Below are 25,877 nucleotides of genomic sequence, written 5' to 3'. Positions count from 1 at the left end.
ATTTTATTGGGTTGGCATCACCCTGTGTATGACAAGACTCCTTTAATTGTAGTTATGTGACTAGCGTTGCTAATGATGGAGTGGATAGGAGGCTCTTGTCGTACAAGTATAGGCCTGGGAGTCAAATCTGGCTATACTACTCATTCAGTCCAAGCCTTGGGCAAGTCACTTGACTTTGTTTTAACTTGGTTTCCATGTGTGTAAAATCAAGATGTTTCCCTACCCCTTTAAGTGGGGGTTAAGAGGATGAAATCATTAGTCTCAAGCACTGACATCCTCAAAAGGCTGGTGCTGCGGGTGGGCAAAGTTTTGTAATGTCCTCTTGTCAAGAGTACTTGGAAAAACTATCCAAAGTGTAAGTATTTGAGTAACTTCCTGCTGCAGGAAATGAAAAATCAGCGGGTACAGCTGATGCGCCAAATGAAAGAGGATGCTGAGAAATTTAGACAGTGGAAGCAGCAGAAGGACAAGGAAGTGATCCAGTTGAAAGAACGGGTAAGTGAGCCATTAATCGCCTGGACAGTCACTGCTGGCCATGAGTTAACTTACCTAAGGGGTTGGCTGTGAAACTCTGCTCCACTTACAAATAAACATCTGAAAACATAACATCTCTACAGTGACTTGAGAATAACAAACCAATAGGTCAAAAAGCCTCTTGTTCCATATATGCCTGAGTGGCAGGCTGCCAACTTTCACCAGTTATACGTCATGGGCAGATTGACAATTGGTTTATGTCTGAGGTTCCTTGATCTGCCAGCAGAGTGTTCACAACTCCGATCTAAATCAGAAGGAAAAAATACCACTGCGTTAGTACCTAGGGGTAGCTTTACCACAAAATAGAAGTAGGAGGCCTCTGCCCTTTCAAGGGTATATAGAGAATACACTACATGAGCAAATAGTTAAGTGTTACTATTACAGCAGTTAACTTAATCAAATCAGGTTGTGGCATTCAGGCCTAATAGGGTTTCTGTGCCTCTTGAAAACTCAAGTGTCCTTGTCTCAAGATGATGTGAGCAGAACAGTTCTAGCCCCAGAGGATGTAGGAGACCATATTCTAGAGCAACAAGGGCCACCTGAATTTTAAGTCAGCTCAAGCTTACAGTGATCAGTGTTTCTGTCATAGAGCATATAGGATGTCTGTGTCATGGACTAAACAAGTGCACTGTAAAACATGTCTTTATATGACCTGCAACTTTTTGACTTGCCTAGTTTTTCTCTCTCCAGGATCGCAAGAGGCAGTATGAGCTGCTTAAACTAGAACGAGACTTCCAGAATCAAGCCAATATCCTCAGGCGCAAAACAGAAGAGGTAAGGAGCCAGCATCTGCTAGATCAGTCCCCCAAGGTCTGGAAGACGTGACTGGAGTTTTGGCAGGGGACAAATGGAACTCTTGATATTCTGGGGAACAGTTTGGGGGTTTAGAGATGAATTGAAGATATCAGTTCAGAGGGGATGCATTGTGACTTTTTTTTTTCTCTCCCCCTTGAAAAATTTGGGACTCTGCCTCTTAATTCTCACTGTTTCCTTCCCAAACCCAGTAACTCTTGATTGCACTGCCTGCCCTAGATTTTACCACCTGTTCTAACAATGATGGATAAGCACACTAGCTGGATCTGCTAAAATGATCACCAATGAGATCGCTAATGTTTAAAGTGTTGACATTAGGCTTCAGACTTCTCATTGACGTGAGTGGGGGAAGTTAACACTGTGCAGAGCTTGTCTCAGGCTGTTTGCAGATGTGAGAAGACAGCACTGCATCAGTTTTCTCTGGGTCCACTTCTTGAAGGTTTTCTTCAACTATAAGGCCTAGAAGCAGAAATGTTTTGACACAAAAATGCTTTTAAAATGAGAGCTTCGGTTCTAGTACACAACTGCAGTGGGTGTATTCTGGAGACAACTTGGCTGCAGAATCACAGGAAATAATGTACCTACCATATAGACTTAATAATAAAAATGCATTCTAAAGGTAAACCAAGAGGCTTGTAATATGTCTAAGACCCTAGTTAAGAGGTATTCTCCTCCAAAGGCTATTGACATTCAATAATTCCAAAAGCAGATCAGGCAGCTATATTATTCCACAGTATTATTCATGCTTAATACTGCCCTGTGCGCCGTGACGTCCCATCTGTATTAGCTTTACAAGTGCTCAGTGAAGGAAGAACGGATTCTTATAAATGTAGATCTACTATTCCACAGCTAAAGCTAAAAGCAGCAGTGTTTTTGTGCAGATGTCATCGTGCAGATGCTTCCTGACTGACTTTCAGCAGCATGGAGTCCTGCACCCAGAGCTGTGAATCAAATTAAGCTAAGCAACTCAACAGTTTCCACTGTGCTAGGGATGCAGGGAGGGGAAATGATTGTACGTGTGGTTGGAATTTTTTGCAGGCAGCAGCTGCTAACAAGCGCCTGAAAGATGCTCTACAGAAACAGCGTGAAGTAGTGGATAAACGGAAAGAAAGCCAAAACCGAGGAATGGAAGGAGCTGCTACTCGAGTAAAAGTGGGTATCAGCATGGTGGTGCACTGCCCGATGCATCCCTTTGAATAATGAGCTAGCACAAAGGTTGCCTGACTAGCTCACAGATGGAGGCTGGGTTTGATGGGTGGAGAACAGGGAGGGCCATGGAATTTCCTGTCCTTTTTAGGAGTAAATAGAGGCAACCTAGTTTATTTGTCCCTAGATATGGAAGAGTTCAGAGGAGGACGTGGGTGACCAAAGTCCCACTGTTGCGATGTCCAGTAGAGTTGATTACAGGGGTGGGCAAACTTTTTGGCCCAAGGGCCACATCTGGGTATAAAAATTGTATGGTGGGCCATGAATGCTCACGAAATTGGGGTTGGAATGTGGGAGGGGGTGAGGGATCTGGCTGGGGGTGTGGGCTCCGGTTGGGGCCAGAAATGAGGAGATGAGTGTGTGGGAGGGGGCTGGGGCAGAGTGGGTGCTGGGGGGGCTAAGGGGAGTGAGAGCTCCAGCTGTGGGTGCAGGCTCTTGGGTGGGACTAGCGGTGAGGGTTTTGGGGTGTAGGAGGGTGCTCTGGTCTGGGACCAAGGGGTTCAGAGGGAGGGCAGGGGTTTGGGGTGTGTGGGGGTGGCTCAGGGGTGCAGGGTCTGGGTGGCACTTACGTCAAGCAGCTCCCAGAAGCAGTGGCATGTCCCCCCTCCAGCTCCTATGGGGAGGTGCGGCCAGGCAGCTCTGCTGCACACTGCCCTGTTCGCAGGTGCTGCCCCTGCTGCTCCCAATGGCCATGGTTCCCTGCCAGTGGGAGCTGCAGTGGCAGCTCTTGGGGTGGGGACAATGTGTGGAGCAGAGCCCCCTGGCTGCCCTTATGCGTAGGAACCAGAGGGGGCACAGTGGGAGCTCAAGGGCTGGATTAAAACGGCTGGCAGGCCGTATGCAGCCTGTGGGTTGTAGTTTGCCCACCCGTGGTTTATTATCTCTGTCCTGTCTTTCTCCAGAGCTGGCTTGCAAATGAAGTGGAGGTTCTGGTTAGTACTGAAGAGGCCCGGCGCCACCTCTCTGACCTTCTGGAGGATAGAAAAATCTTGGCCCAGGAACTCCTGCAGCTTAGAGAAAAGAGGGAAGCTGGGGAGACTCCACCTCCAAAACTCAGGGTGAATGACACACAGGGAAACAATAGCTGAGAGCTACACTCACTCTCCGTCCTCTTACTGCTACACTTGTTTTCTCCATTCTGGGCCTGTGAACTCCTATGAAGCGAAGATGAATGTTTCCACAGCCCCTCTGGCTGACGAAAGGAATAGTGATGAAGAAGTGGTTGTAGCACAAGAGGTAGCGGGGGATCTGGTTCTTTATGGTTCTATTCCCTAAAGCAATTAGTCTGGCATCAATGTCATGAGAATGGGCCTCTGCCCTATCAAAGGTTTTGTGTACAACCCCTTCTTCAATTGAGAAGGAGGGTCAAGTTTCAGCTGAGGAACTATTTATAAACATCTTTCCTGGTAATACAACCCCTATCTTAAGTGTTGAGTGTCTAAACTAAAGCTCAGACTCAAGCACAGGGGTGGGGAAATTTTTTGGCCTGTAGGCCACATCTGGGTATAGAAATTGCATGGCGGACCGTGAAAGCTCACGAAATTGGGGGTTGGGGTGCAGGAGGGGGTGAGGGTTCTGGCTGGGGTGGGGGCAGAAATGAGGAGTTCAGGGTGTGGGAAGGGGCTCCAGGCTGGCCAGGAGGAGGGGGATCGTTCCAGTTAGGGGTGCAGCCTCTGGGGTGGGACTGAAGAGAGAGGCTTGGGGTGCAGGAGGATGCTCCATGCAGCGATGGGGGTGTGGGAGGGGGATCAGGGCTGGGGTTGGGGCAGGAGGAAGAAGCTCAGGGTGCAGGCTCCGGCGGCGCTTACCTTTAGCAGCTACTGGAAGCAGCAGCATGTCCCCCCTCCGGCTCCTACCCAGAACCGTGGCCAGGCTGCTCTGTGCGCTGCCCTAACAGTAGGTACTGGAAGCAGCAGCATGGCCCCTGTGACGCTTGGGGCAGGGGCAATGTGTGGTGCCCCTTGCTGCCCCTACGCGTAGGAGCCGGAGTTGGGGCATGCCACTACTTCCGGGGGCGGTGCAGAAAGCCCACAACCCCATGCCCTGGCTGGAGCTCTAGGACCAGATTAAAAGGTCCGACGGTCTGGATGTGACCCGTGGCTTACCCACCCCTGCTCAAGCACTAGGTTGTTCTTACTCTCCACCTGCCTCTCCAACCTCAATTTATTTCGTATTGTGTCTTGCTGCAATTCTCTTCAGAGACGTACATACTCGATCGCAGATGTGCAGGCTTCAGAAATAGACCATTCCATCACAAAGCAGATAGAAAGCCTGGAAACAGAGATGGAGCTCAGGTAAGGGAGTGTCATGAAGCTTCTAGCAGGCAGAACTAGCTCTCATTTCTATAGCACCATCATCTCAAGGTATCTTACACGTTCACCATTGTACTTTTCCCAGGTCTCACAGAATGGCTAAAGAATAGGAAACACAACTGACCTATTCTGTGTAGTTTCAGGCAGAATATAGCTCTCCAGTGAGAATTTCCAAGATACTGGGGCTATGAACACTATTTATGCAAAAGAGATGTATGTCCATTTTTGCTTATCTGAAAGATGGTAGCACAGCACCTACTTGCATGATGCTGAAGCAATGGCTTGGTACAGATTCAGGAGAATGAATTTCCAGCTGACCCACCAATGCAGCTTTGCAGCAGACCGCACCATTGTGCAAACAATCAAGTTTTAACTAACTGAAGCTGCTTTCCATAGTGTAATGTTTTGGGAATATGACATTAGTGTTATCCAAGAACTACTCCAGATTCTTTTCCTTGAGCTCAAATGTGTGTTTGTTTCCAAAGGAGTGCCCAGATAGCAGATCTGCAGCAGAAGCTATTGGATGCCGACAATGGAGACCGGGTGAAGCAACGCTGGGAAACTATTGCAACTATTCTAGAGGCAAAATGTGCCCTGAAATACCTGATTGGAGAGGTAAATTCTTTCTGCATTGTGGCACACCCATCTGTTTGGGATTGCTACACTGTATTTATTAGCTATAACCATAGACATGTCTGCCTCAAAGAGCTCATAATCTCAGGTTAGACAAGAATAGAAGGAAGTGACAAATGTGGTGATACATGACAGGAAGGGGCTGTGACAAGGGCAGAGGTGAAAGTAAGCCAGTATGCCCCGGTACGGCGTACTGGCAAGAGCCGGTGCGCTGTACCGGGGTGGATCAGCTTCCCCAGGTGCAATTTAAAGGGCTTGTGGCTCCCAGCAGCAGCTGGAGCCCCCGGCCCTTTAAACTGCTGCCAGAGCCCCGCTGCCGGAGCCCTCGAGTAGTGGCGGCGGGGCTGGGGCAGCGATTTAAAGGGCCCAGGGCGGTAGCTGAGCCCTAGGTCCTTTGAATCATCCCGGAGCCCCGCTGCCGCTTCCCCAGGGCTCTGGCAGGCTCCAGGGACGATTTAAAGGGCCCAGGGCTCTGGCTGCCGCTGCTGCCCAGGACCCTTTAAACTGCTGCCAGAGCCCCTGGCTGCCGCTGTTACCCCGGGGAGGGGGAATGAGGCACTTGCAGGTACAGGGTGGGCCAGGGCTGGCTCTGACCTCCCACAGCCCCGCCTCTTCTGCCCAAGGCCCCACCCCTTCCAGGGGCCAGAGCTGGCCCCAGCCCAGCCCTGTTCTGGTAAGTTTCTAGACTGACTTTCACCCCTGGATAAGGGTCATAAAAAGATCATGATGATGATTGGGTGAATAGTGCATTAATTTCAAGGTTACATAGATGGTCTTAACCTTTTAAAACAATAGTTGGTCTCCTTGAAGTGGGTTATATGGGCAGGGAGGATAAAGAGAGGGAAGAGGCATGCTGGATGGGGTAAGAATGCGATTCCTGACCTGGGGAGTAGCATGGAGGCAAGTGTGGGGGAAAAGACACACACAGGATGCATCCATGACAAATGGGTTGGGAGGAGAGACACCATCCTTGAAAAGGAAGAACTTGAATTTGACACAGGAGGTATGGGGGAGCCTATGATGATCAGGGAAGAGCTGAACTTGGTCATAGCTACAAATGAGGCATGTGACTTTCTGCTGCAGAGTTTTGGAAGGTTAAGAGTGAGGGGGGATGTGTGCAAAGAAAGCCAGAAAGGAGCAAGTTGCATTAGTAAAGGTATGATACAATTAAAGGCTGATTGGGACTTCCAGAAACTGGAAGCATGGGTTGTGGAGAAACAGGAATTTACTAGCAATGTCTATGGTTGGGAGGTGAGGAAGATGGCTTTGAGTTGGCATTGAGACTCCCAGGAGGAAAGGTTTAAAATAAAAAAAAAAAAATCCACAAAAAAATTAAAGTAAATCTGGAGGCATTGGCCTGGAGACACTAATCAGATCTTTGTGAGCAAATGAGTTTGCCCAGGGGCAGTGAGGGCAGAGGACAAATCTCTGGGAGTACCCTGAGTGCAAGGGAGGAGGGGAAAGCAGCATAAAAAGCATCCCTGAAGGAGTAGTCAGCAATGAAAAGCACAGTCTATAAATGTCAGGATAGGGAGTAATTGTCTTTCTGTGTGGTGGGTAACTTTGAAGGATAACAGAAGAGACTTAGAGATTCAGCCAAGGAAAGGCCACTCATAACGGAAGCATAGATGGAGTGGAGGGAGGGGGAGGAAACCAGTCTTGTAGAGGATAAAGGAGAGAGTTAGAAACTCAAGGCAGGAGAAGTAGATGTCAAGTCCAAGAAGACTGGAGACAAATGAGGTAGGTGGGATCAAGAGATACCTGAGAAGTGGGGGAGACAATGGCATGCTGAAATGCAGAAACAAAGGTAATAGACGATGGTGGAGTCATTCTAGTAACTGTTGTCAGTGCTGCCTATTCTGTCTGTTTCCATAGTGAAGTGTGTGTGCGGGGGATACCTGATGATGATTTTCAGGTGTGTCTAGCTCTAAATTTGACTCCAGCACCCTTGTTGCTGATGTCCAGTCCCACTCATAGGCTGTGGAGAGTGACACCCATTTTCTCTAGTAGTCTTCTTACTGATGTCTTTCAGCTGGTTTCCTCCAAAGTGGAGGAAAGCAAACTTCACAGCAGCCTGGAACAGAGCAAAGCTAACTGTGCAGACATGCAGAAAATGTTGCTTGAAGAGCGAAACCAGGTGGCAGAGATAGAGGCTGAGCTCCAAAGTCAGTTGGTGATGCAGGAGCAGCAACATCAGGAAAAGGTAAAACCCAGAGGCGAAGGAGCACCATGATTACCACTGCTTGGTTTCTGTGGGCTTTAAACAAATGCCTTGGAGCTGCTCTGCAAAAAGGTTCCTAAAGGTCTGCCCAGGAAGAAGAGTACCTAGATCCAAGTATTAGAAGAGTACCTAGATCCAAGTATTTCTTTCCTTAAGAGAAAAAGGGTTAAATTTAAAATCAATTTGCAACCTGTCTTTTATTTTAAAAAAAACAAACAACCAACCTAAAATCCCTATTTTCATGAGGCTTTATTGGCCTCTGGCAGGAGACCTGATGTAATTACCTCTTAGGAAGTCTCCCTCATCTGTCTTCTGGCCTCCATTTCTAAAGTTTTTAATGGTGCTAAATGGTCTTACTGAGGTAAAAAGAGAACCATTTTATTCAGCTCCATTCAAAGGCACAAACTTGCTGCATCTGAACACAAGGTGGTGTTTTCAAGTGGGCCCAGACTACTCTTTTATGCTTGGATGCAAAGAACTAGCTTACTTGTGTCCTACAACTTGTCTGCCTACTAGAGATTGCCCACCACACCATCTCTTCAGCTGCCCCAAAACTTCCAGGTCTACTGAGAATGTCAAGACTGCCAGGCATGCCTTAAGGGTTTATCCCTTAAAAACATGTTTTGTTACTGTCTGCATCCTCTTCATCTAAGCTGTGTTAATTTGCCTGTAGGTTCTGTACCTGCTTAGCCAACTGCAGCAGAAAGAAGCAGCAGAGAAGAAGCTGGAGGACTCTCTAACAGAGCATGAGCAACAGCTACTTGAGCGGCTCAAGTTCCAGGTAGATTAGCTGGAGGTGGACTCGGCTGTGGCAGGCTCCCTCTTCATGGAGTGGTCCCCTGGTGCAGGAGCATTTTCAATGTGGGTGTCCCCCCATTGCCCCTGTTGTAGCAATGCCAGCTCCTTGCCATTGGAAGCAGGGCTTCAGAGTGGCTGAGTAACAATGGAAATTATTCATGCTGCTCTCCATCTGTAGACTAGACTGTTTGGAGTAGTTGCTAGTAGATGGCTGGAATATTAGGCCTCTAATCTGTGTTCATAAATGCTCCTTCAAAAGAAGCAAACTAAGTGACAACAGACTTGCCTCAAAGACCAGTTCCGCTTCCACAAGCCCCACATAAGTTGTTTTTCTGCATGCTTGGGCCAACCAAAGGAATAGTGTTAGCTCCATGCTGAGTGCAGCATCAGTCTGCCTTCAGTGATGAAGGGCCTTTGGGGGGGAATCCAACAGTGGAAATGTTGAAAGCACCAGCTCCAGGATGGGCCCTACAGTAGCAAACAGCAGTGGAATACACTATTCTCTCCCTCAAAGCTACTAGAATTTTTAGTATAGCAAATTGCTAGGGAAGGAGAGAGTTGGCCGAGCTACTGAAGCAGAGCTTTCCTAGCCTAGGTCATAGATTGTCCCGGAAGGGTAAGGAATGTGTTAAAAGTTTGGAGACTGTAACATGAGGAGAGGGAACTGTTGGCCTGTTTGGTAGGACAGAGGAAGTTATTGACAGTGAGGCCTGTATTCCTCCTGACCTCAAAATTGAAGGTCCAGTCTCATGTTGGAGCCTGGTGGGGAGGCCACCTCTGTGGATGTGCAAGAGCAGAGCACTCCTAGGCATTGAGCAAGACCTCCTTCTGACTTGAACAATCTGTTGCCAGCAGTTTGGAAGCACTTCTACCTCTCAGACCCTAAATAACCCTATAGATTTCATCCTTTCTTGAGAACAGGATGAAGAGCTTGAGAAAATGAGGGAACTTTGTGAGAAGAACCAAGAGCTTCTCCAGGAGAATGAATCCCTCAAACAGGTAGGGAAGAGTGAGCTGCCAGGTGGCTGTGCACATATTGGTGGCAGGGTTTGTTAGGTTTGGCTACTTATGATGCAGTGAAATTCATTATCTTTTCTAACAGAAATTAATACTCCACCAAATTGCCAGCGGACAGAAGCTCCGACACATTCAGCAAATGCCGACTCAGTCCCCAGATTCTCCCTTTGATTATATTCCACCCAAGGTAAACAACTGCCATGTGCTAATTGCCACACTTCTCTGTGACTGACCAGGCTCTGTATGGATAAAGATACTGGCTAACAAACCTGAGTTGCTTTATTAAGCTTCTTTGTTCTGAAGACTGGGATAGATGCATCATCTGCCCTAGGCAGGCCCCAAGAATTCCCCCCACCCTCTTCTTTAGCAAAGAACTAGAATCCTTTTGGAACCAGTGGGCACTGCTGCTCCTTTTCTTTCTAAAGGAAGCTGTCGCACCTTGTATGTTGATACAGTTTGCCTTGTCCCCACCCTTGCAAGCAGGCTGCTTCTTCTGCAGCACTGCCAGCGTTTGCTGAGCCAGGGAGCAAGAAACCAGAAATCCAGTATAACCTATGGCCTGCAAACATGCTAACCACTAGGAATAATGTGGTGATTTAGGATCACTTGTCATAGCTGTGTAGCATAGGGCAGTGCACCAAAGTTCTGCAAACTTTAAAGATAACAGGTTAACCCAGCTGCTGCTTTGAACAGTTAAGAATCCCTGCCAACCTGATGACTTGGCACCTCCCTGGTCCTGCAGTTCTCTTGGCTGTTCAAGTAAGCTGGGTGTGAAATGCTGCTTGGACTCTGGAGTAGTCCAAATTCTGACACATTCCTTAGGAGGTCTCAAACCATCTAATTTCCATCTGTAGCCAAAGATACGCCGTCAGACAACTGCAAAACCCCGTGCACAGACACCAGAAATGGATGTGCAAGAGCTGTTCTCTGAATCTGGGGAGTCTGGAGGGGAGATGGAAGATGCAGAGTGGGTGCCAATAAAAGCAGCCAAAGGATCCAAGAAAAGCCTATCAGGGGTATGATCCAGTTACCTTTCTCTGCCTCTGGCTTGGGTTACTAGCTCTGACTGAGGGGCCACTTACATATGTCATGATGCTGCCTAGCACATACAGAATGAAACACAGCTGAACTGTGGGGTTTGTGCTGGCATTCTGAAGCAAAAGCCACTTACTCCAGCAGCACCAGAGGGCATTTAGTTGTGGCCAGTAGTGCTTTGGATGGATTGTTGTCTGCCATCCACCTGAACACTTCAGATAGCAGCAAAAGTAGTTAAATGCTCCAGGGCAGCAGTACTTCTGTACATCAAAGGAGTTTGTAACTCTCTGAACTGCCAGGCTCATGCATGTGGCTGTTCCAGAGAGAAACTGGCTAGGATTGCAAAGTCCTCCTGCAGACGGTCCCAGCTATCGTGTGATGCAAAAGAAGCTGAGTAGTCAGGGCTATGTGTACATGACTGCAGACTCCGTGGGGAGAAGATGGGTATGGAACACTAAGCACAACACGTAGGATGGGAAAGGGGGACGGAATAGAAGATGAGTGGGAGATGATAAAGAGGCAAAAATATTGATGACACTGGTACCATGCAGCTTTCTCCACAAGCAGTGATGGGTATCAAATGAAGCGCATGCATATAACTAAGGAATGGCATTTGGGAGGTAGAGAGATGTGTTAAACTTTGTGGGAACTCTCCCTTCCTTCCTGGTTCCTGTAGTGATGCCTTGTTCAGGCTCTTGCTCTCTACTAAGATTTTTGAGGGAGAGGCAGTGTGGATGGAGCTTGCATGTGCTGGACGCTTAAATCAGTAAGAACCAATGGGCCATTCGAAGCTTGAATTTCCCCAAAGCCAGTGCTCTGATCCCCTACGAAGGCTGACTGCCTTCTCCCTCAAATTTTTTTTTTAAACAGATACACTTTTGTGTAAAATGTATACTCTGACACATCTGCAAGCTACATGCAGGCTCCTCAACTGATCTGAAGGGTGGGGGCCATCCGCATTGAAACTGCTGCTTGGCATCAAAGGGAGTTTGTAATTCTGAACTGCTGTGCTCAAACCTTATTTAAAAACTAGGCAATTTCAGAACCTCCATTGCAGGGGTGAGAGTGGCTGACTGTACTTCACGCTTAGAATTTAAAACTGTGCCACAAAACCAATATAACTCTTTTACTTCTGAACTGGGATGTGCATTAGCTTTATCTGGGAGAAACTCTAGTTTCATGCACTTAGACCTGTGAGTGAGATTGGCTGTTGCTAGCATGCGTAATGGGAACATGGAAAGGTCTCAAGCTTGAATTTGACCTGGCAAGGCGATGAAAGTTATCGTGGTGGTGCTGAAACACCAATATTCAGAATGAACATTAACCCAGGAGATGGCTCAGTGGGTCACATGATCACTTGCATCTCTCTTTTCTGGGGCTAGAGTGGCAGTGAGGTGATGAGGGTCATTATGCAATTTGGTGTCCAATACTAGCACTGGTAAAGACCCTCTGCTGTGGCTATCTAGACACAGCTCAGCAGCAGTGGAACTGTTATTACATTGAGCTCTCTTCTCTTAAGTGTTCCTGCCGGGGCCGATGTGGAAACAGGCAGTGTGGCTGCAGGAAGCAGAAGCTAGGCTGTACTGCAGGCTGTAACTGTGATGCAACAAAATGTAGAAACCGTGATTCTGGCCTGCTGGTGAGTAGTACTGCATTTGGCACTTGGTGCTGGATGCACCCAACATCTGCCTAATAATAACTTCCATATAATCTAATTCAGAAAGACAAACATGGGCATCCATAAGCTAGTGGTGCCTACACATACAACTTGGTAACCTATGTTGGAAACATTTGTAAATGTCATTGAGTATAATCCACCTGGTGCATCTTGCCATGTTAGTAGCTCCACCTGCTTTGTCAGCCTGCAGGATTAAAGAATATGAATGTGGGAGTCTTTCTACTGGTCTCCAGTCTTCTGGGTTAACTTGCTGCAACCTGGAAGATGCCTCTCGGAGGATAGGTAATGGCAGTCCCTTCTGCCTGATAGTTGACATGAACTTGTGCCTCTGGTCCAAACTACAAAAAACTTACTCCACTCCATTTATTCATGGCTTTTTAAAAAACATCCGAAGAGGAACTTAGCTGGTTTTAGCTACCTCACAAACCATCCTGATCATTTATGATTCCGAATAGTAGCCCTACCTGCCTTTTGCATTTGAGTTTGACTAGCAGCCTGGTACTGGGAGGCCTCTGCTCCAAACCTCCCAGCCTGGTAACCTAGAAAGCAAAATTAGCTGATTTTTGATCCCTTATCACCTTGAAGAACCAGTTGCCTTATAACATGTGCCTTCTAGTGCCCGTGACTCTTTCTCTAGAGTTGCTGTTCACAGCAAGGGGAAGTAAAATACTAGGATCCATAAGTCTATTTCCTGAATAAGATTTATTGATGGGGCAGCACTGGCCTAGGCTAATGTGCATGTCTGTCCCCAGGATGGTCCTATGAGTGAGGACCAAACAAGAGATTCTGAAGGATCCTTCAAACTGGAAGATCCCACGGAAGTGACTGCTGGGGAGACCTTCTTTGAACCAATATGTATCACTCCAACCAAGAAGGTACAAATCAGAAATGGGGCAGCATGGGTGGAATTGATTATTTCCAGCCACTGGCTGCTGTATGATGATCATGGCTAGGAGTGGGCACTAAATCAGGAGAAAACTGAGAGGCAATTTCACTGCCTCTTGCTTATTCCCAATCTTCTGAGTAGCCTGGGGGAATTAGACCATTTGGCTGTCAAATTAGCCATTGACATGTTGGCGCTTTACCTGGTTCTACCTCACTCTAATTGATTCCGTGTCCTTATGCCAACTAAGTACACTGGATTCTGCTCCCTCCCACCCAACTTCTTTCTGCCCCACTTTATAAATCTCTTCAGAGTTTTGACACATAAAGTACAGAAAATAGAGTAGCTTTTGTGGATTACCATTAGTGACTGGGGAAGGCAGCTTGCAATTGTGGATGTCTTCCAAGTCTCAGGGAGGATTGGCTGGTTTCTTTGAGTGTTGTGGCAACTCAAGCTAATAGCCTCATTTTCTTACCAGGTCCTGAAAGAGATCACTGAGCAAGATGTGTTTGTCAAGAAGGCCAACACAGCTGCACTCTTAATAAATGGAGATGTAGAGTCCCAGGAGAACCAACTACCACTAGTAAAGAAGAAAAAGCGAATGCTGAGTAGTAACACCAGCTTCTTCTCCGGCTGTACCCCCATCAAAGAGGAGGACAACTGAGGGCAAGGGAGACTACCTGTGCCTTAATTTTACCGTGTCGCACTTCCTTTCCCACCTCAGACACTAACTCTTAAATGATTAACAGGATCTATTGCTACAAAATAAAACTTCAGAAGGAACAAGTCTCGGCTGCTGGCTGTGATATGGGACAGCAACTCTCCCTGGGTTGTTTGTCTAGATCTGCTTGAACAGATGTTTGCTGTACCAGAACAATGGAGGGAAGAGTTACTTTCTCTTTGGAATATTTAGTGAGCAGAGTAAACTCATCTAGCCCATGCATTCCAGTTGCATCCTGAACTGTGAACAGTTTTACCTGCATTGCTCTTAAAAGATCATTTTGAATTGCACTGGTCACTGGGCCCTTCCTTCAAATGCAGAAAAAGGAATTCCTGCCCAAATTACCATGTGAGCCCTCGTGGTGCTTTTATCTCAGTGAGGCACTGTTTGTTGTCTTAAAACTAGCTAACACAGCAAACTTGTCAGTGTGTGCTCCCTCTAGGCCACTGGTGCCTCATTAATGAAATGACTCTCACTAGCCCTTGTGTTTGTGAATATTAGTAATTTTAACTTTTTTAAAATTTTTGTAGCTTTAATAAAGTAGTATGAAAATGCATAAGCTCTCAGTGCATTATGTTCTGAGCAATTCTAACAGCACCTACTTCACAGAGCCTCAGTAACTTTCTAACTCAGGTTGATCGGACTAAACAATGAGGTTTGATCATGTCAGTGAGAACTGCAACTATCAAAGTTCTTTGACAACATGTCCAATTGTACTGCAATGCATGTAGTTAGTAAAACTTCCAGCAACTGCTCCAACCAAGCACAGGGCTTGCTGCTAGGCTGAATTGTGCTCAATAGCTATACTTTTGAGAGGACAGGAAACACAAATGGCGTTGTCTAATTCTCTCTTCTTCTTGACTTATAAGGAAAAAGTATTGCCATTTGTACTTGTTCCTGTTCACTACAGCACACTGGGTTCTTCTATTGTCCATGCCAGGAACTGAACTACAGGACCCCCTGAAGCTGAAGCAGTGCAGCCTGCTCTAGCTAATGTACAGATGGCTCCTTTGCTAGAGGATGACTGTAGTGACTCAAATAAGCACAGTTATCCTTGGGGAGAATGTAGCTTTAAAGGCATGTGGTTGTAAAAGAGTGTTAACTTTGTAAGCCAAAACCCCTCTTCTGTAAGTAGTTAGCAGTTCTGCTGTGGTAGTTTCACTTCTCATGTTTGTTCAAAGGAGTGAAGTTCTGGAACAGCTTTCCAAGGGGAGGAGTGGAGGCAAAAAAAAATATTAATCTCAGGTTTGAAGCCTGTTAAAGTTGTTTTGGATGGTTGGTTTTTTTGTTTTTTGTTTTTTAAAAATGGAGGGGAGGGTATATTAGGACTGTCTATATGGCATGTGACAACCAGTAGCAAAAAAAAAAAAATCCCCAACTACTGTAGATGGGAACTAGCTGGGGAGGGGTCTGAGTTACTAACTGAATTCTTTTCCCCAGGTATCTGCACAAATTGCAAGTCCCGTCTTTGTACATTTTGAAATGTCAAGGTTTTCCCTACTTTAAGGAAGACCCTGAATTTCATCCCTATTACTCTTCCACTTTGGAAGAACTCCTTGGTTGATGTGAATTTTCAGCTGGCTGTACAGTTATTAAAACTGCAATCCAGAAACTACTTTCTAGGGGCAATTAGCTTACAGCACTGACTTGTGGAATGCAGGATCTGACATAACATTAAATAAAGCAATTAGAATGATCTTCCAGCATTTCCCAGTGCCGCATGCTGCAGCTATGCTACTGGCCACTACTCCTGAAAGTGGTCAAAGTGGCTTCTTGCATGAGCATTGTTATTGTATGCATCTACTTGCTAATTGCTCCTATGCTGAGACTCTCCACTTATATGGTGTGCCTTGCTCCTAGTGTACTAGGAAAAACAGCCCTCCCATTGAGCATCAGCCAAGAACTACACCAACTGAAGATGCAAGGTAACTTTATATAGTTTATTGGACTGTCACTGTCAACTATTTCAGCTCTCAAAGTTATTGCTTGCAGAGTACTGTTTTCTTTCAAGCCACAATCACTTTAATTATGAAGCTACCAGAAATCTATTTTGTAAAAGCCCAAATGATTTGCTAAAAGTGACTAGGCCGTTTTCAAAATGGCTAAAGTGCTCAGTCCAATGTGACTGGTAGCATGTAGCACATTCTTCTTTTGCAAGTTTTCATATATCCTACCACAGTATTACTATATTAATTCTCACCACCTCCACTGGTACTCAAAACAGTGTGAGTTGCACATTCACTGTCTTTAAACAAATCTACTTTACTAACTTAGCTTAAGAGTAACAAGGTGCACGAAGTAATATCCTTAAGTAGACCAACTTCTGCTGGTGAAAGAGAGCTTTTGAGCTATGCAGAGCTCTTTCTATCACCGGCAGTTGGTCTAATGCAGGGGTCTCAAACTCAAATGACTACAAGGGCCCCATGAGGACTAGTACATTGGCCTGAGGGCTGCACCACTGACCACCTCCTGCCCAGCCCTGCCCCCCCTCCACCTCTTTCCTGCCCAGAGAGGGTGCAGGAGGGGGGTGTGAGGCACAGCAGGGGGCTCAAGGCAGGGTGTTCAGGGGGTGGGTCCAGCCTAGCATACACTGAGGGCAAGGGAGACTGCCTGCCTGCCCTGCCCCCATGCCACTCTGGGAAGCGGCCAGAACTGGGGGTGGGGCAGCAGCCCCAGGGTCTGTGTGTTGCCCTGGACGCTCTTCCAGGTACCTCCCCCAAAGCTCCCAGGGCAACACACAGACCCCTGCCTGGTTCCAGCCGCTTCCCAGAGTGGCACAGGGGCAGGGAGGGAGCCTACTCTGACATTATGTACTCCCCCACCCCCTTTAATACCCTGCCCCTGATTCATTGTATCAACTCAACATAGGGACCACTGCAGACATGCTTCATAGGCAGCTGCAGGTGAATGAGAAGATATATTAAAAAACAATATGCCCTAAGGTAAATTATGGTATTCCAGATTTGAGGTGGCATGAAAACACTTAATCTGAAGAGAAAGATATTTACTTTAAAGGAGACATATTAGGAGTAGCAGCTCAGGAGCAGAAAAAGAACACTCAAGTACTAAACCAAGACTTTCAGGGTTATTTAAAAATTGACACCAACTTCACACCTAGTAAAAAAAAAAAAAAAGTTGTCCTTTCAAATTCTACACCTACCTCTGACTCCTTTTAAAAATTCTCTTAAGTCAAAATATAGTAAGAAAAGCTGTACTTAAAACTTCAAGCATTTCTATTTGAATTACAAGCAACACACTCGAGAGGGAAAGATGTACATAACGATGGTACAAGACAAAAATCCTGAATGATAATGAACATCATGGTGAGTGAGCACCAAAAGCCATTTTGAATCACAGACAAGGTTAAAAAACAGCTTTTATTGCAGAGTCGTTATCCTGGCACTATCATTTTTCTCCTGATTCCATTAACTCTGAATATTTACACACTTACTGTCACAATTTGTGAACAACATTTTGGCAAGTTCCAACTTGGCATCAGACTCAATATGAATCACACCTCTGAAAAAGTATGGAGACTGGATTGTATCCCTTTACAAATTATCATAATCATCATCATCTTCATGCTTCCTTTTCAATGGATTTGCCTCACTGACTGCATTCTGTGATGATACCATATTTGTAGTAATCAGAATGTTTTTTGATCCAATTAATGAAGGATTAATCAGAACGTTCTGAACTGTAGGGGTAGTAGGCGTTGCTGTATTTAAAACGAAAAGAAAAGTGTTTATTAGCTGCCATTGTGTCACCACACAAAAATAGTTAATGTTTCAAGCTAATGAAAATATAGTTTCCTATAATAGGACATGTAATATCCCAAAGGAGAAAGGTGTGCTGCATGCTAATATTCCTGTTTATTTTCAATAATGTTCAATGGAGTTTCCATCACATAATTGTGGATGTGTTGCAAAGCTTAAATTGAAATTTGCTATATTGTTTCCTTCAGGTTTGCTAGTCCTCACTTAAAGTTGTCCTGGTTAACATTGTTTTGTTGCTGACCAATTAGAGAACATGCTTGTTTAAAGTTGTGCAATGCTCCCTTATAACACTGTTTGACAAACGCCTGCTTTGTCCACTGCTTGCAGAAAGAGCAGCCCGTTGGAGCAAGTTGGTGGGGGCTTGGAACCAGGGTGGACCGGCAGCCCCCACATCAGCTCCCCGCTCCTCTAAGTTCCCTGTACAGCAGCAGCCCAATTGCTGAGCTGTTCAGCCCTCCCTCCCCCCCACTGCCATATGCTGCTCCTGCCCTCTGCCTAGGAGCTGCTCCCAAGAGCCTCCTGCTTGCTGTGCAAGGAGAAGGGGGAGAGGAGAAGAATGTCAGGATATCCCCCTACCCCTGTTAATTTACCCCATTTCCACAGAGCAGTGGGGGATATGAGAGGGAGCTTCTTGGCAGCAGCTGTGGTCTCAACTTGATCTACTTAAAAAGGCAATGTACTTAGAGTGGGGTCAGTGTACTTAAAGGGGCAATACGTGTCTCTCTCTCACCCCCCCACCCCCGTGTGGGTCTGTCTCTCTCTGCCATGCTGTCTCCCCTCCCTCCGTTCGTGCTGCCTTGTAGAGTCTGAGGCTACATTAACAAAAATGTATTAACCGTTGAGAGCTCTGCCGAGTGCTAGTTCATCATTTAGCAGTAAGGCATTCCTTGAGGAATATCCCACCCCGACGTCACCACCTCAACCAAGCTTCACAATCATCATTGCTGTGTATAATATTAAAATGTTTGTTTAATAGGGAAATTGGATTCGCTTATCATTTAGCTTAAAGTAGCATTTTTCAGGAACATAACTACAACGTTAAGTGTGGAGTTACTGTATTAGTACTCTGGTTGCTTATTTTTGTTAATTTGTTTTTAATCAGGCTTAGTCCTTAAGGAAGTTTTTGTTTGTTTAAGTAGGATCTATGACAATTTTATTATTAAGATAATTTGTAATTGTTTAGCAGCAGAAAGTGAATTATTTCAATAGTTAAGTAAGACTAACAATGGCTTTGGTACATTTGTACTGGTTATGTTAAGACTAAAGAATTGAGGACCAAAATAAAGTTGAAAAGACAAGCTTAATTCTGGCATTTCATGCCTTCTGGGTGCTTGACTTTTAAATCTTAATGTTATTTGTGTGGCTAGCTTCCTAGGTTTTTAAGAGAGAAAATGGAACAAACAAATATCATGTGATATCACATTAACCACACGGGTCATCAATAGGGTTAGAACCTCTAGATCCACCATGCAGTTCTCTTGCACCTCAAGAAAAGAAAAAAAATCAAAACAACCAATATATGTGGTCTTTTAAAGAAGTGGTGTAGGTCTCAAGACATTGCTGTTTTGTAACTTATGCTATACCTGATTTGACTGTTGTCTGAGAGGATGGGATCTGTACAGTGAACCTTTGACCCGTCAGTGATACCGGAGTGCCAACTTTTGTTGAAACAGCTACTGTTTGTGCTGAAGGAGTTCCTGAAATACACAATGATTTCATTAGAGGACTCAGTGCAGGCAAATACACAACTCTTTACATTACATAAAATGTCTTAAACAACTTGCTACTTTCATACAGAAAAGAGATAAATTACTATTAATATCAATATACATTGATACTTCATAGCTAGGTTTGATCTAGATCCTAACAAGTGGCCAGATATGCAGAGTAAGCTATGTGCAGCAGCATGCATACATTTGTGTATGAACACAACCAGTGAAACTCCCAGCTGGCCAGAAGCACATGCACAGTTACATGTATATAATTGCATGTGCCCAGCTTAAATTCTGGTTCAAAATAGCTCAGTCAGTAAATCTTTTTCAATCTATAGTTCAGGGTAAAAGCCCTCCACAGAATGTAGTTTGTATTTTAAAAAAAGTCATTCAACTAGTTCATTTTTCTCTCCTGAAAAAGTGCCACAGTTTCCATTTTAAAGAACAGGTCAGAAATACAAGAATGGTATTATCATTCCTACATACTAAGTAAAAATGGTCTAGCTTTGGTAATTTAGAGAGAAATTTATTTTCATTTAACTTCCATTGCACTTTTCTAAAAACTCATTAGGTTGTTAAGATATCAAAGTTCACTGAATTAGTGAGTTGGATGTTGTCTACTGTTCCTTAAAAACATACTCCAAGATGGTTTTTAACATGCAAGAATATTCTTCAAAATTTAGAACTGTTGCATAAGTTTCAAGTTTTTTCTTAGCAAGGTCAATATGGCAAACCATAACCGAGTTCTCTCTTACCTAACGTAGGCGTGCTAGGTCTACTACTTACAGCACCAACACTTAGTCGGGGCACTGTTATTCTTCCTGCAGAGGAAGAGACCTGTAGAGAGAGAATATATGCATTCAGATTAGAAACACCATTTCAGTGTTAAGAACCATTGATTATTTCTATGATAGCACATGTACCCACTGCAACATGGAAGAGTAACAAAATATAAACATGTGATCATGCACAGCCTATTGCAATGCAACACTTATGTCACAGAATTTACCCACTGGGACAGAGGTTCTCAAACTCCTCACATTGTGAACTACATCTCAGTAGAGATGCCTTGTGGAACCACCACTCCACCATGCTTATGCACAAAGTGCAGAATCCTAGCCTTTTCAAAAACTACAGCTGTTTGAGTTATACAAGTGTAAAAGAAATTATATTAAAGATTTAATTTTAAAAACACACCACTTACAGACTAAGGCCTTCTAAACTTTGTTTTGGCTCAGGATGAAACTTGTTACCTGGATAGTGTTTGCAAGGGAAGTGTTGCTACAGTTATAGCAGTGTTTTAATATTGTGGTAGCACTAACCAATTTCAATATTGTAGTTACAGATACTAACCAAACATTTATACCGAAAGTGCATTGCTAGTTTTGAGTAATACTGAAAATTACTGTACTATTCACAGTATACGTGACCAACAACTACTACTATTACATTAATAAGAAGCAATACAATTTACTTTGATTTGCTTTTTCAGTATAGTAAGTCATTGCTTTAGCCTCTGCAAAAATAATCTAACCAAAGGATAAGTCTTCACTTTAGCATTTGTTTTTCCAGGAAAGCTTTGTTCAGATTCTGTGTCTGATTTTCAATGACTTTGTGCCTTTTACCCAATATTCCAGCTGAGCTGACTGAATGGTCCACCAGGATAAACCTAACCTGAACTCCTTGGTGCAAACCATTAAACAACACAGCCTCTTTTACACACAATATTAAAAGGTAAATTGGTGGAAAGAATATCTGCAAACAGCAGATAATTTTAGACAATTGCCAGAAATAATTTCCATATACTTTAGCACCCAGAGATCTCTACTAGTATTTGCACCTACGTTTGTACCTTGAGAAAAACTGAATAATTTGAGCATCCTATTTAATAAAATGTCATCATCAAACAGAAATCCCATTTGGCTCATAAAACTCTTACCTTTTTTTGCAAGGACTTAAGTCTGTAATTTGGAGCTGTTAAACAGTATCTATCAGGTGGTAGTCTGGGTCCAGAATACGGCTTTATCAATGGCAGTGGGGTCTGATTCTTTTGTCTTGCAATATCTAGCAAAAACTAGGGGAAGGAAAAGGGAAATAGTTATCAATATCCATGTTCTTTTATTATATAATGAATCTCTACATAAGCTTTACTTACATCTCTTGGGGGAGGAGAGGTAAATGACTGGTCTGTTCGACACTGGATTGCTAGTCTCACATCATCTGCATCAACACTTGACTTCTTAGCATGACTTGAGTAAATTTTCGCATCTTCCAATATAGTAGTCACATACCCTTTGAAGAACAAAACAGAATATCTCCCCCTGAACATGTCTAAAATATAGCAACTTCTTTTCACAAAAGTTTGGTAAAAGTTCATGTACTCTACAGGTTTTCAAGAAGCTATGAAAGAACATTATTTCCTGATACACATTCCATGAAACAAAAGATGAATCTGTCTCATCACAATAACAATACATTTATTGTGACAAAAATAAATCCCTTAGTACCCATCTAGTTTTATTTCCAACAGTTCCTCTTTTCCTTCAAAATTTTTTTTTAAAACAATTGTGCTTATTGAAAAGCTAATAGCAATGACTTGTGCAAGACAGTACAAGTTTTTCTATCAAGCATTTGTTTATGTACATGAAACCTAGCATGCAATATCACTCCCACCTCTGCCACAGTCCAGGGCATCTCATCAGCAATGTTTGCAAATTGTGCCAAATAATGTGGTGCGTTTTCCATATATTTTTTTTTTTTAATGGCAATGGACTCATTTTTACTTTTGTTCTCATGCTAAGATTGGAGCCAAAAATTCCACTGGTGAAACTCTACAGCAGCAACACACCGCACCACAAACCTTCTAAACATCCAAATTTTTTCTTTTCTTTTTCTGTGCCATATGTTGGAGAGTTAGGAACATGGAAACCGCCATACTGGATCAGACCAGCAGTCTACCTAGCCCAGTATGTTGTCTACAGGTATCCAGAACTAGATGCTTCCGACAGTGACATAAGAGCATCCTGATCTCTGCTAATCAGAAATTGGGTTAAGCTCTGAAACACAATTACTGATAACTCTGGATATTTTTTCTATCCCTATAAATATGCAATCACCTTCTGAATCTTCATAAGTTCTTGACCACAATGATCTCCCATGGCAATTAATTCCACAACTTAATTACAAGTCGTGTGCAAACATATTTTTTTTTATTGGTTTTGAACTTTCCACTTTTTAATTTAATTGAACATCCACTAGTTCTCCTATGCTAAGACAGGCAGGCACTCCTGATCTGCCTTCTCCATACCATTCATTACTGTACATACTTCTCAAACGGTCCCTCTTATTGGTCTCCAGTTTTCCCAGGTCTTTGATCCTCCTCACTGGCTCTCTCCGAAGCCCTGCCACTTCTGCAATAGCCTGTGTGAGAGAGGTGCCCGGTACCGCCTAGGGGAGGCCACACCTGGAAAGGCAGCGCAGTATGTTCTGTATTTAGCACTTTCACAACTTACTGTAGGCGAATTCCAACATCTGATTGATAACCCGAGGTTCATACTCCGTGATCCCCATGTCCTTCAGGATCTGCGCCATAACCTGCGTTTGGGAAGAGAAACACCGCCTGAGTCCATTAGATCAGGCGCTAACATCCCCCTGCCAAGGGCGCAAGGGGCTGGGCACACATTGCTCTGGGGCTAGCGCCCCCAGCTTCCCAGCGCTCCTTCGCCTCAGCAGCAGCCGAGCACAGGACCCGGGCGGCTGCACCGAGGACACCCTGCAGCCGGCCCGCCGAGGCCCTCCACCCAGCCCGGCCCGCGGCGCCCCCACTGGGAGCCCCCCGCTACCTGAGCATCCTTAGGCGCGCTCTTGGGAGACGCCATCTTGCTTTGCTCCATTGCTTCCGGTCAGCTGACCTGCTTATTTCCGGGGCTGCCGTGCGACGTACCGCCCCCCCCCGTTTTGCTAGTGAGCATGCGCAACAGGCTCCGCGCCTCGCTGTTGGGCATGCGCAGTGGAGCGTCAGGGCGGGAGTAGTACCTCGTTTCCGGCGGCGCGCGCGGGGCAGCCCGAAGCCGTGGCTCTGAGGAGCGCCAGGCGGGGCCCGCGCTCTGTGCTCCTCTCCTGCTGCTCAGGGCGGCGCGAGGACCCAGCTCCCGGGGTGCTGCGCGAGCGCGGGAACTTTTGCTGCTGCTTGGAACGCGAGAGTCCAGGCCTGGTGGCGCGCCGGGCTCAGGCGGGGGGATGCCGCAGGGCGGGCTGAGGGCTCAGGCGGGGAGCCCCGAGTGCTGGGCTTTGGAAAGAGCCTGGTGGCTGTTTTTCAAGCCAGTCTTACGGTTTCCAGGGGCCTGCCTCGTGACTTTTTTTTATTGCTGCGGTTGGCGCTAGTGTTGGTGACCCCAAGCGTATAAAAATAAAGAGTGGGCCCCTCCAAATCCTACTTAAAAATTAGTAAACGAAGGGTTCATTTGATCTGCCTTCCTGTGCCTGAGCCTTTGGCCTGCTCTTGTGTTACATAATCAAGTTTTTCTCTGGCTGGAGGGCTAAAAACTCCCCCCCCCCCCGGGAAAGCCTAATCACATGCCTCCAGGAGCTGGGGCTTTCAGAAATATATCAACAATCATATGATTTGCTATAAAAGCACAAGGGTTGGCAGTGCTAGATGACATGAGGAGGGGCAGGATTCCTACCAAGCAGTGAGACGCTCGTACAGAGTGTTACGGGAGAAATTAAAGTGGGCAGAGGTCTGCAAAATAAATAAAACCACAAATAAAGGCCTGCCTTTCTTTGTTCCTTTCTCCCACACGTGCAAAAGGCAAGGCTGGTGAATAAAATGTATTGACATAAGAATGGCCATACTGGGTCAGATCAAAGGTCCATCTAGTCCGAGAGTGGACAATGCCAGGTGCCAAATGAACGGAAGAGGTAATCATCAAGTGATCATCCCCTGTCGCCCATTCTCAAATATGCTAGAAAATAGGCAAAAGTATCATAAAATGGAACAGACAACAGTGATTAATGAAAATCTAAAAGGAATTAGGCAATGGTTAAATATGGACCAGCTAAGGGCAATTAATAAGCATCCACTTGAAAAATTAGAAAATAGGCAAAAAGTGATTTTTAAAAAAATGTATTCCTATCAGCAAGGGCAGTTCAGAAAATCAAAACAAAAAAAACCAATTGAGCTAACATGACATGTCTGCCACCGCTCTGATCACTGTGTGTATGGTGTATCTCTACCCATTGCCTTTTGGCTTTCTCTTTATAGGTCCAAATCTTGCAACTAGATGTGCGTGGGCTTGTGTGGATTCACTGACCTTAGGTACTGATCCACCAAATACTTATACATATGCATAAGTTTTTGGACGAGAGTAGTTTTGTTGACTTCAGTGGAACCACTAATACATGCAAAGTTAAACATATGTTTGCAGGATTGAGAATGTTTAGGGCATTTAAACATTTTTGCTTTTGTGCCTGATTCAGTAGGAACTATGGGCCAAGTTTCACCACCATCTTGTGGGGGTTACCAACAGAGCCTCTCTGGAGGCATGAGGGATGAATGGGACCATGTGGACTTTGTCCTTCTGTCTCCACATTACCGTTAAAAGAATGAGGGAAGGGGAAAATCATTGTGTGCAGATCAGAGGGGAAGTGATTTGGGGGGTGGGGTTGCTACTCTTCCAAGTCACTGTCAAGAGGCAGTGCAATTTGGGGCAGGACCATCTGTGGGTGATTCAAGACAGAATAAGTGTGGTCCATGATCAGTCTGGGCTGTTGTAGAGCCACCCATTCAAGGTGGTGTGATGATGGGCTGCCCCGGGACAATTTAGGGGCGTGTGGTCACTGTGGGGCACACTCCATTAACCTCTCTATCTGCATCTGATGAAGTGAGCTGTAGCTCATGAAAGCTTATGCTCAAATAAATTTGTTAGTCTCTAAGGTGCCACAAGTTCTCCTTTTCTTTTTTGCGAATACAGACTAACACGGCTGCTACTCTGAAACCTCTCTATCTACGTTTCAGAACCCTGACACCAGCATTACTATGAAAGGACTGCAAGCTGGAAGAACATTGCGCCAACAAGCACAGAATTACTTATGTTTTTAAAATCACATTGTTATTTTGCGGAAATGGGGAGAGGCTTGTAGAAGATAGTAGGCAGAGCAGCTGCCTTCCTTTCAGGCTAAATGTGGGAACAATTAAATACCCTTTAGTTTAGAGATAGTTGAAACAATAGTTGCCACTGCCCAAAGCACAGGCGGCATTTAAAGCTATTCAGGAAAATGAACTATGTGGACAGAGGAGTTTCACTAGGGACTGAATGTAAGTAAAGGGCAGGGGATTGAATTGATGGCAGCTGTGTGTGTGTGTTTGTGTGTGTGTGTGAAAGAAGGCAGAAGCACCACAGGAGCATGCAGAGAAGTAGCAAAGAAGCCTCAGACAAAAGAGAAGCCCTAATAGCATGACCCCGACAAAAGCCTAGAGAGGGAGTTTTTAGGTGGCGTGCTGGCTGGAAAGAGGCTTGGAACTGTGAGCAAATAAACT

At 45.1% G+C, this 25,877-nt stretch overlaps 2 protein-coding genes across 5 annotated transcripts in view; one reads left to right on the top strand and one right to left on the bottom strand.

The window, feature by feature from the left end:
* Positions 1-14,405, top strand: part of KIF4A (kinesin family member 4A) — a 41,936-nt gene extending 27,531 nt beyond the window's left edge. For all 4 annotated transcript variants that reach the window (XM_038415332.2, XM_038415331.2, XM_043492677.1 and 1 more), the window contains 14 exons: positions 385-495; positions 1,225-1,308; positions 2,386-2,499; positions 3,456-3,611; positions 4,753-4,847; positions 5,351-5,480; positions 7,531-7,701; positions 8,393-8,500; positions 9,439-9,516; positions 9,620-9,721; positions 10,389-10,550; positions 12,089-12,208; positions 13,000-13,122; positions 13,609-14,405. In XM_038415332.2, the coding sequence (XP_038271260.1) occupies positions 385-495; positions 1,225-1,308; positions 2,386-2,499; positions 3,456-3,611; positions 4,753-4,847; positions 5,351-5,480; positions 7,531-7,701; positions 8,393-8,500; positions 9,439-9,516; positions 9,620-9,721; positions 10,389-10,550; positions 12,089-12,208; positions 13,000-13,122; positions 13,609-13,794 (1,740 nt within the window). In that variant the 3' untranslated portion in view covers positions 13,795-14,405. The remainder of the gene's footprint in view (positions 1-384; positions 496-1,224; positions 1,309-2,385; positions 2,500-3,455; positions 3,612-4,752; positions 4,848-5,350; positions 5,481-7,530; positions 7,702-8,392; positions 8,501-9,438; positions 9,517-9,619; positions 9,722-10,388; positions 10,551-12,088; positions 12,209-12,999; positions 13,123-13,608) is intronic.
* Positions 14,406-17,214: 2,809 nt separating this feature from the next.
* Positions 17,215-23,316, bottom strand: TAF9B (TATA-box binding protein associated factor 9b). Its single transcript, XM_038417646.2, has 7 exons — positions 23,182-23,316; positions 22,852-22,933; positions 21,495-21,631; positions 21,279-21,413; positions 20,095-20,176; positions 19,211-19,324; positions 17,215-17,569 (listed from the first exon to the last, which is right to left on the bottom strand). The coding sequence occupies exons 1-7, from the start codon at positions 23,230-23,232 to the stop codon at positions 17,403-17,405; spliced, it is 768 nt and encodes a 255-aa protein (XP_038273574.1). The 5' UTR covers positions 23,233-23,316; the 3' UTR covers positions 17,215-17,402.
* Positions 23,317-25,877: the final 2,561 nt, after the last annotated feature.

This window comes from Dermochelys coriacea, chromosome 9 (assembly GCF_009764565.3).
Source record: "Dermochelys coriacea isolate rDerCor1 chromosome 9, rDerCor1.pri.v4, whole genome shotgun sequence".
Taxonomy (NCBI): domain Eukaryota; kingdom Metazoa; phylum Chordata; order Testudines; family Dermochelyidae; genus Dermochelys; species Dermochelys coriacea.
Note: the sequence above shows the minus strand (reverse complement) of the source record. Positions and strands in the feature narration are given on the sequence as shown.

What these genes read in the sequence shown, in the direction of transcription:
- TAF9B (XM_038417646.2), bottom strand. Translation starts at nt 23,232, where the DNA reads ATGGAGCAAAGCAAGATGGCGTCTCCCAAGAGCGCGCCTAAGGATGCT. An exon ending in GATGTTGGAATTCGCCTACA is followed by an intron (nt 21,632 to 22,851) that starts GTAAGTTGTGAA and finishes TGTTCTTCAAAG; the next exon opens with GGTATGTGACTACTATATTG. An exon ending in CCTCTCCTCCCCCAAGAGAT is followed by an intron (nt 21,414 to 21,494) that starts GTAAGTAAAGCT and finishes TCCTTCCCCTAG; the next exon opens with TTTTTGCTAGATATTGCAAG.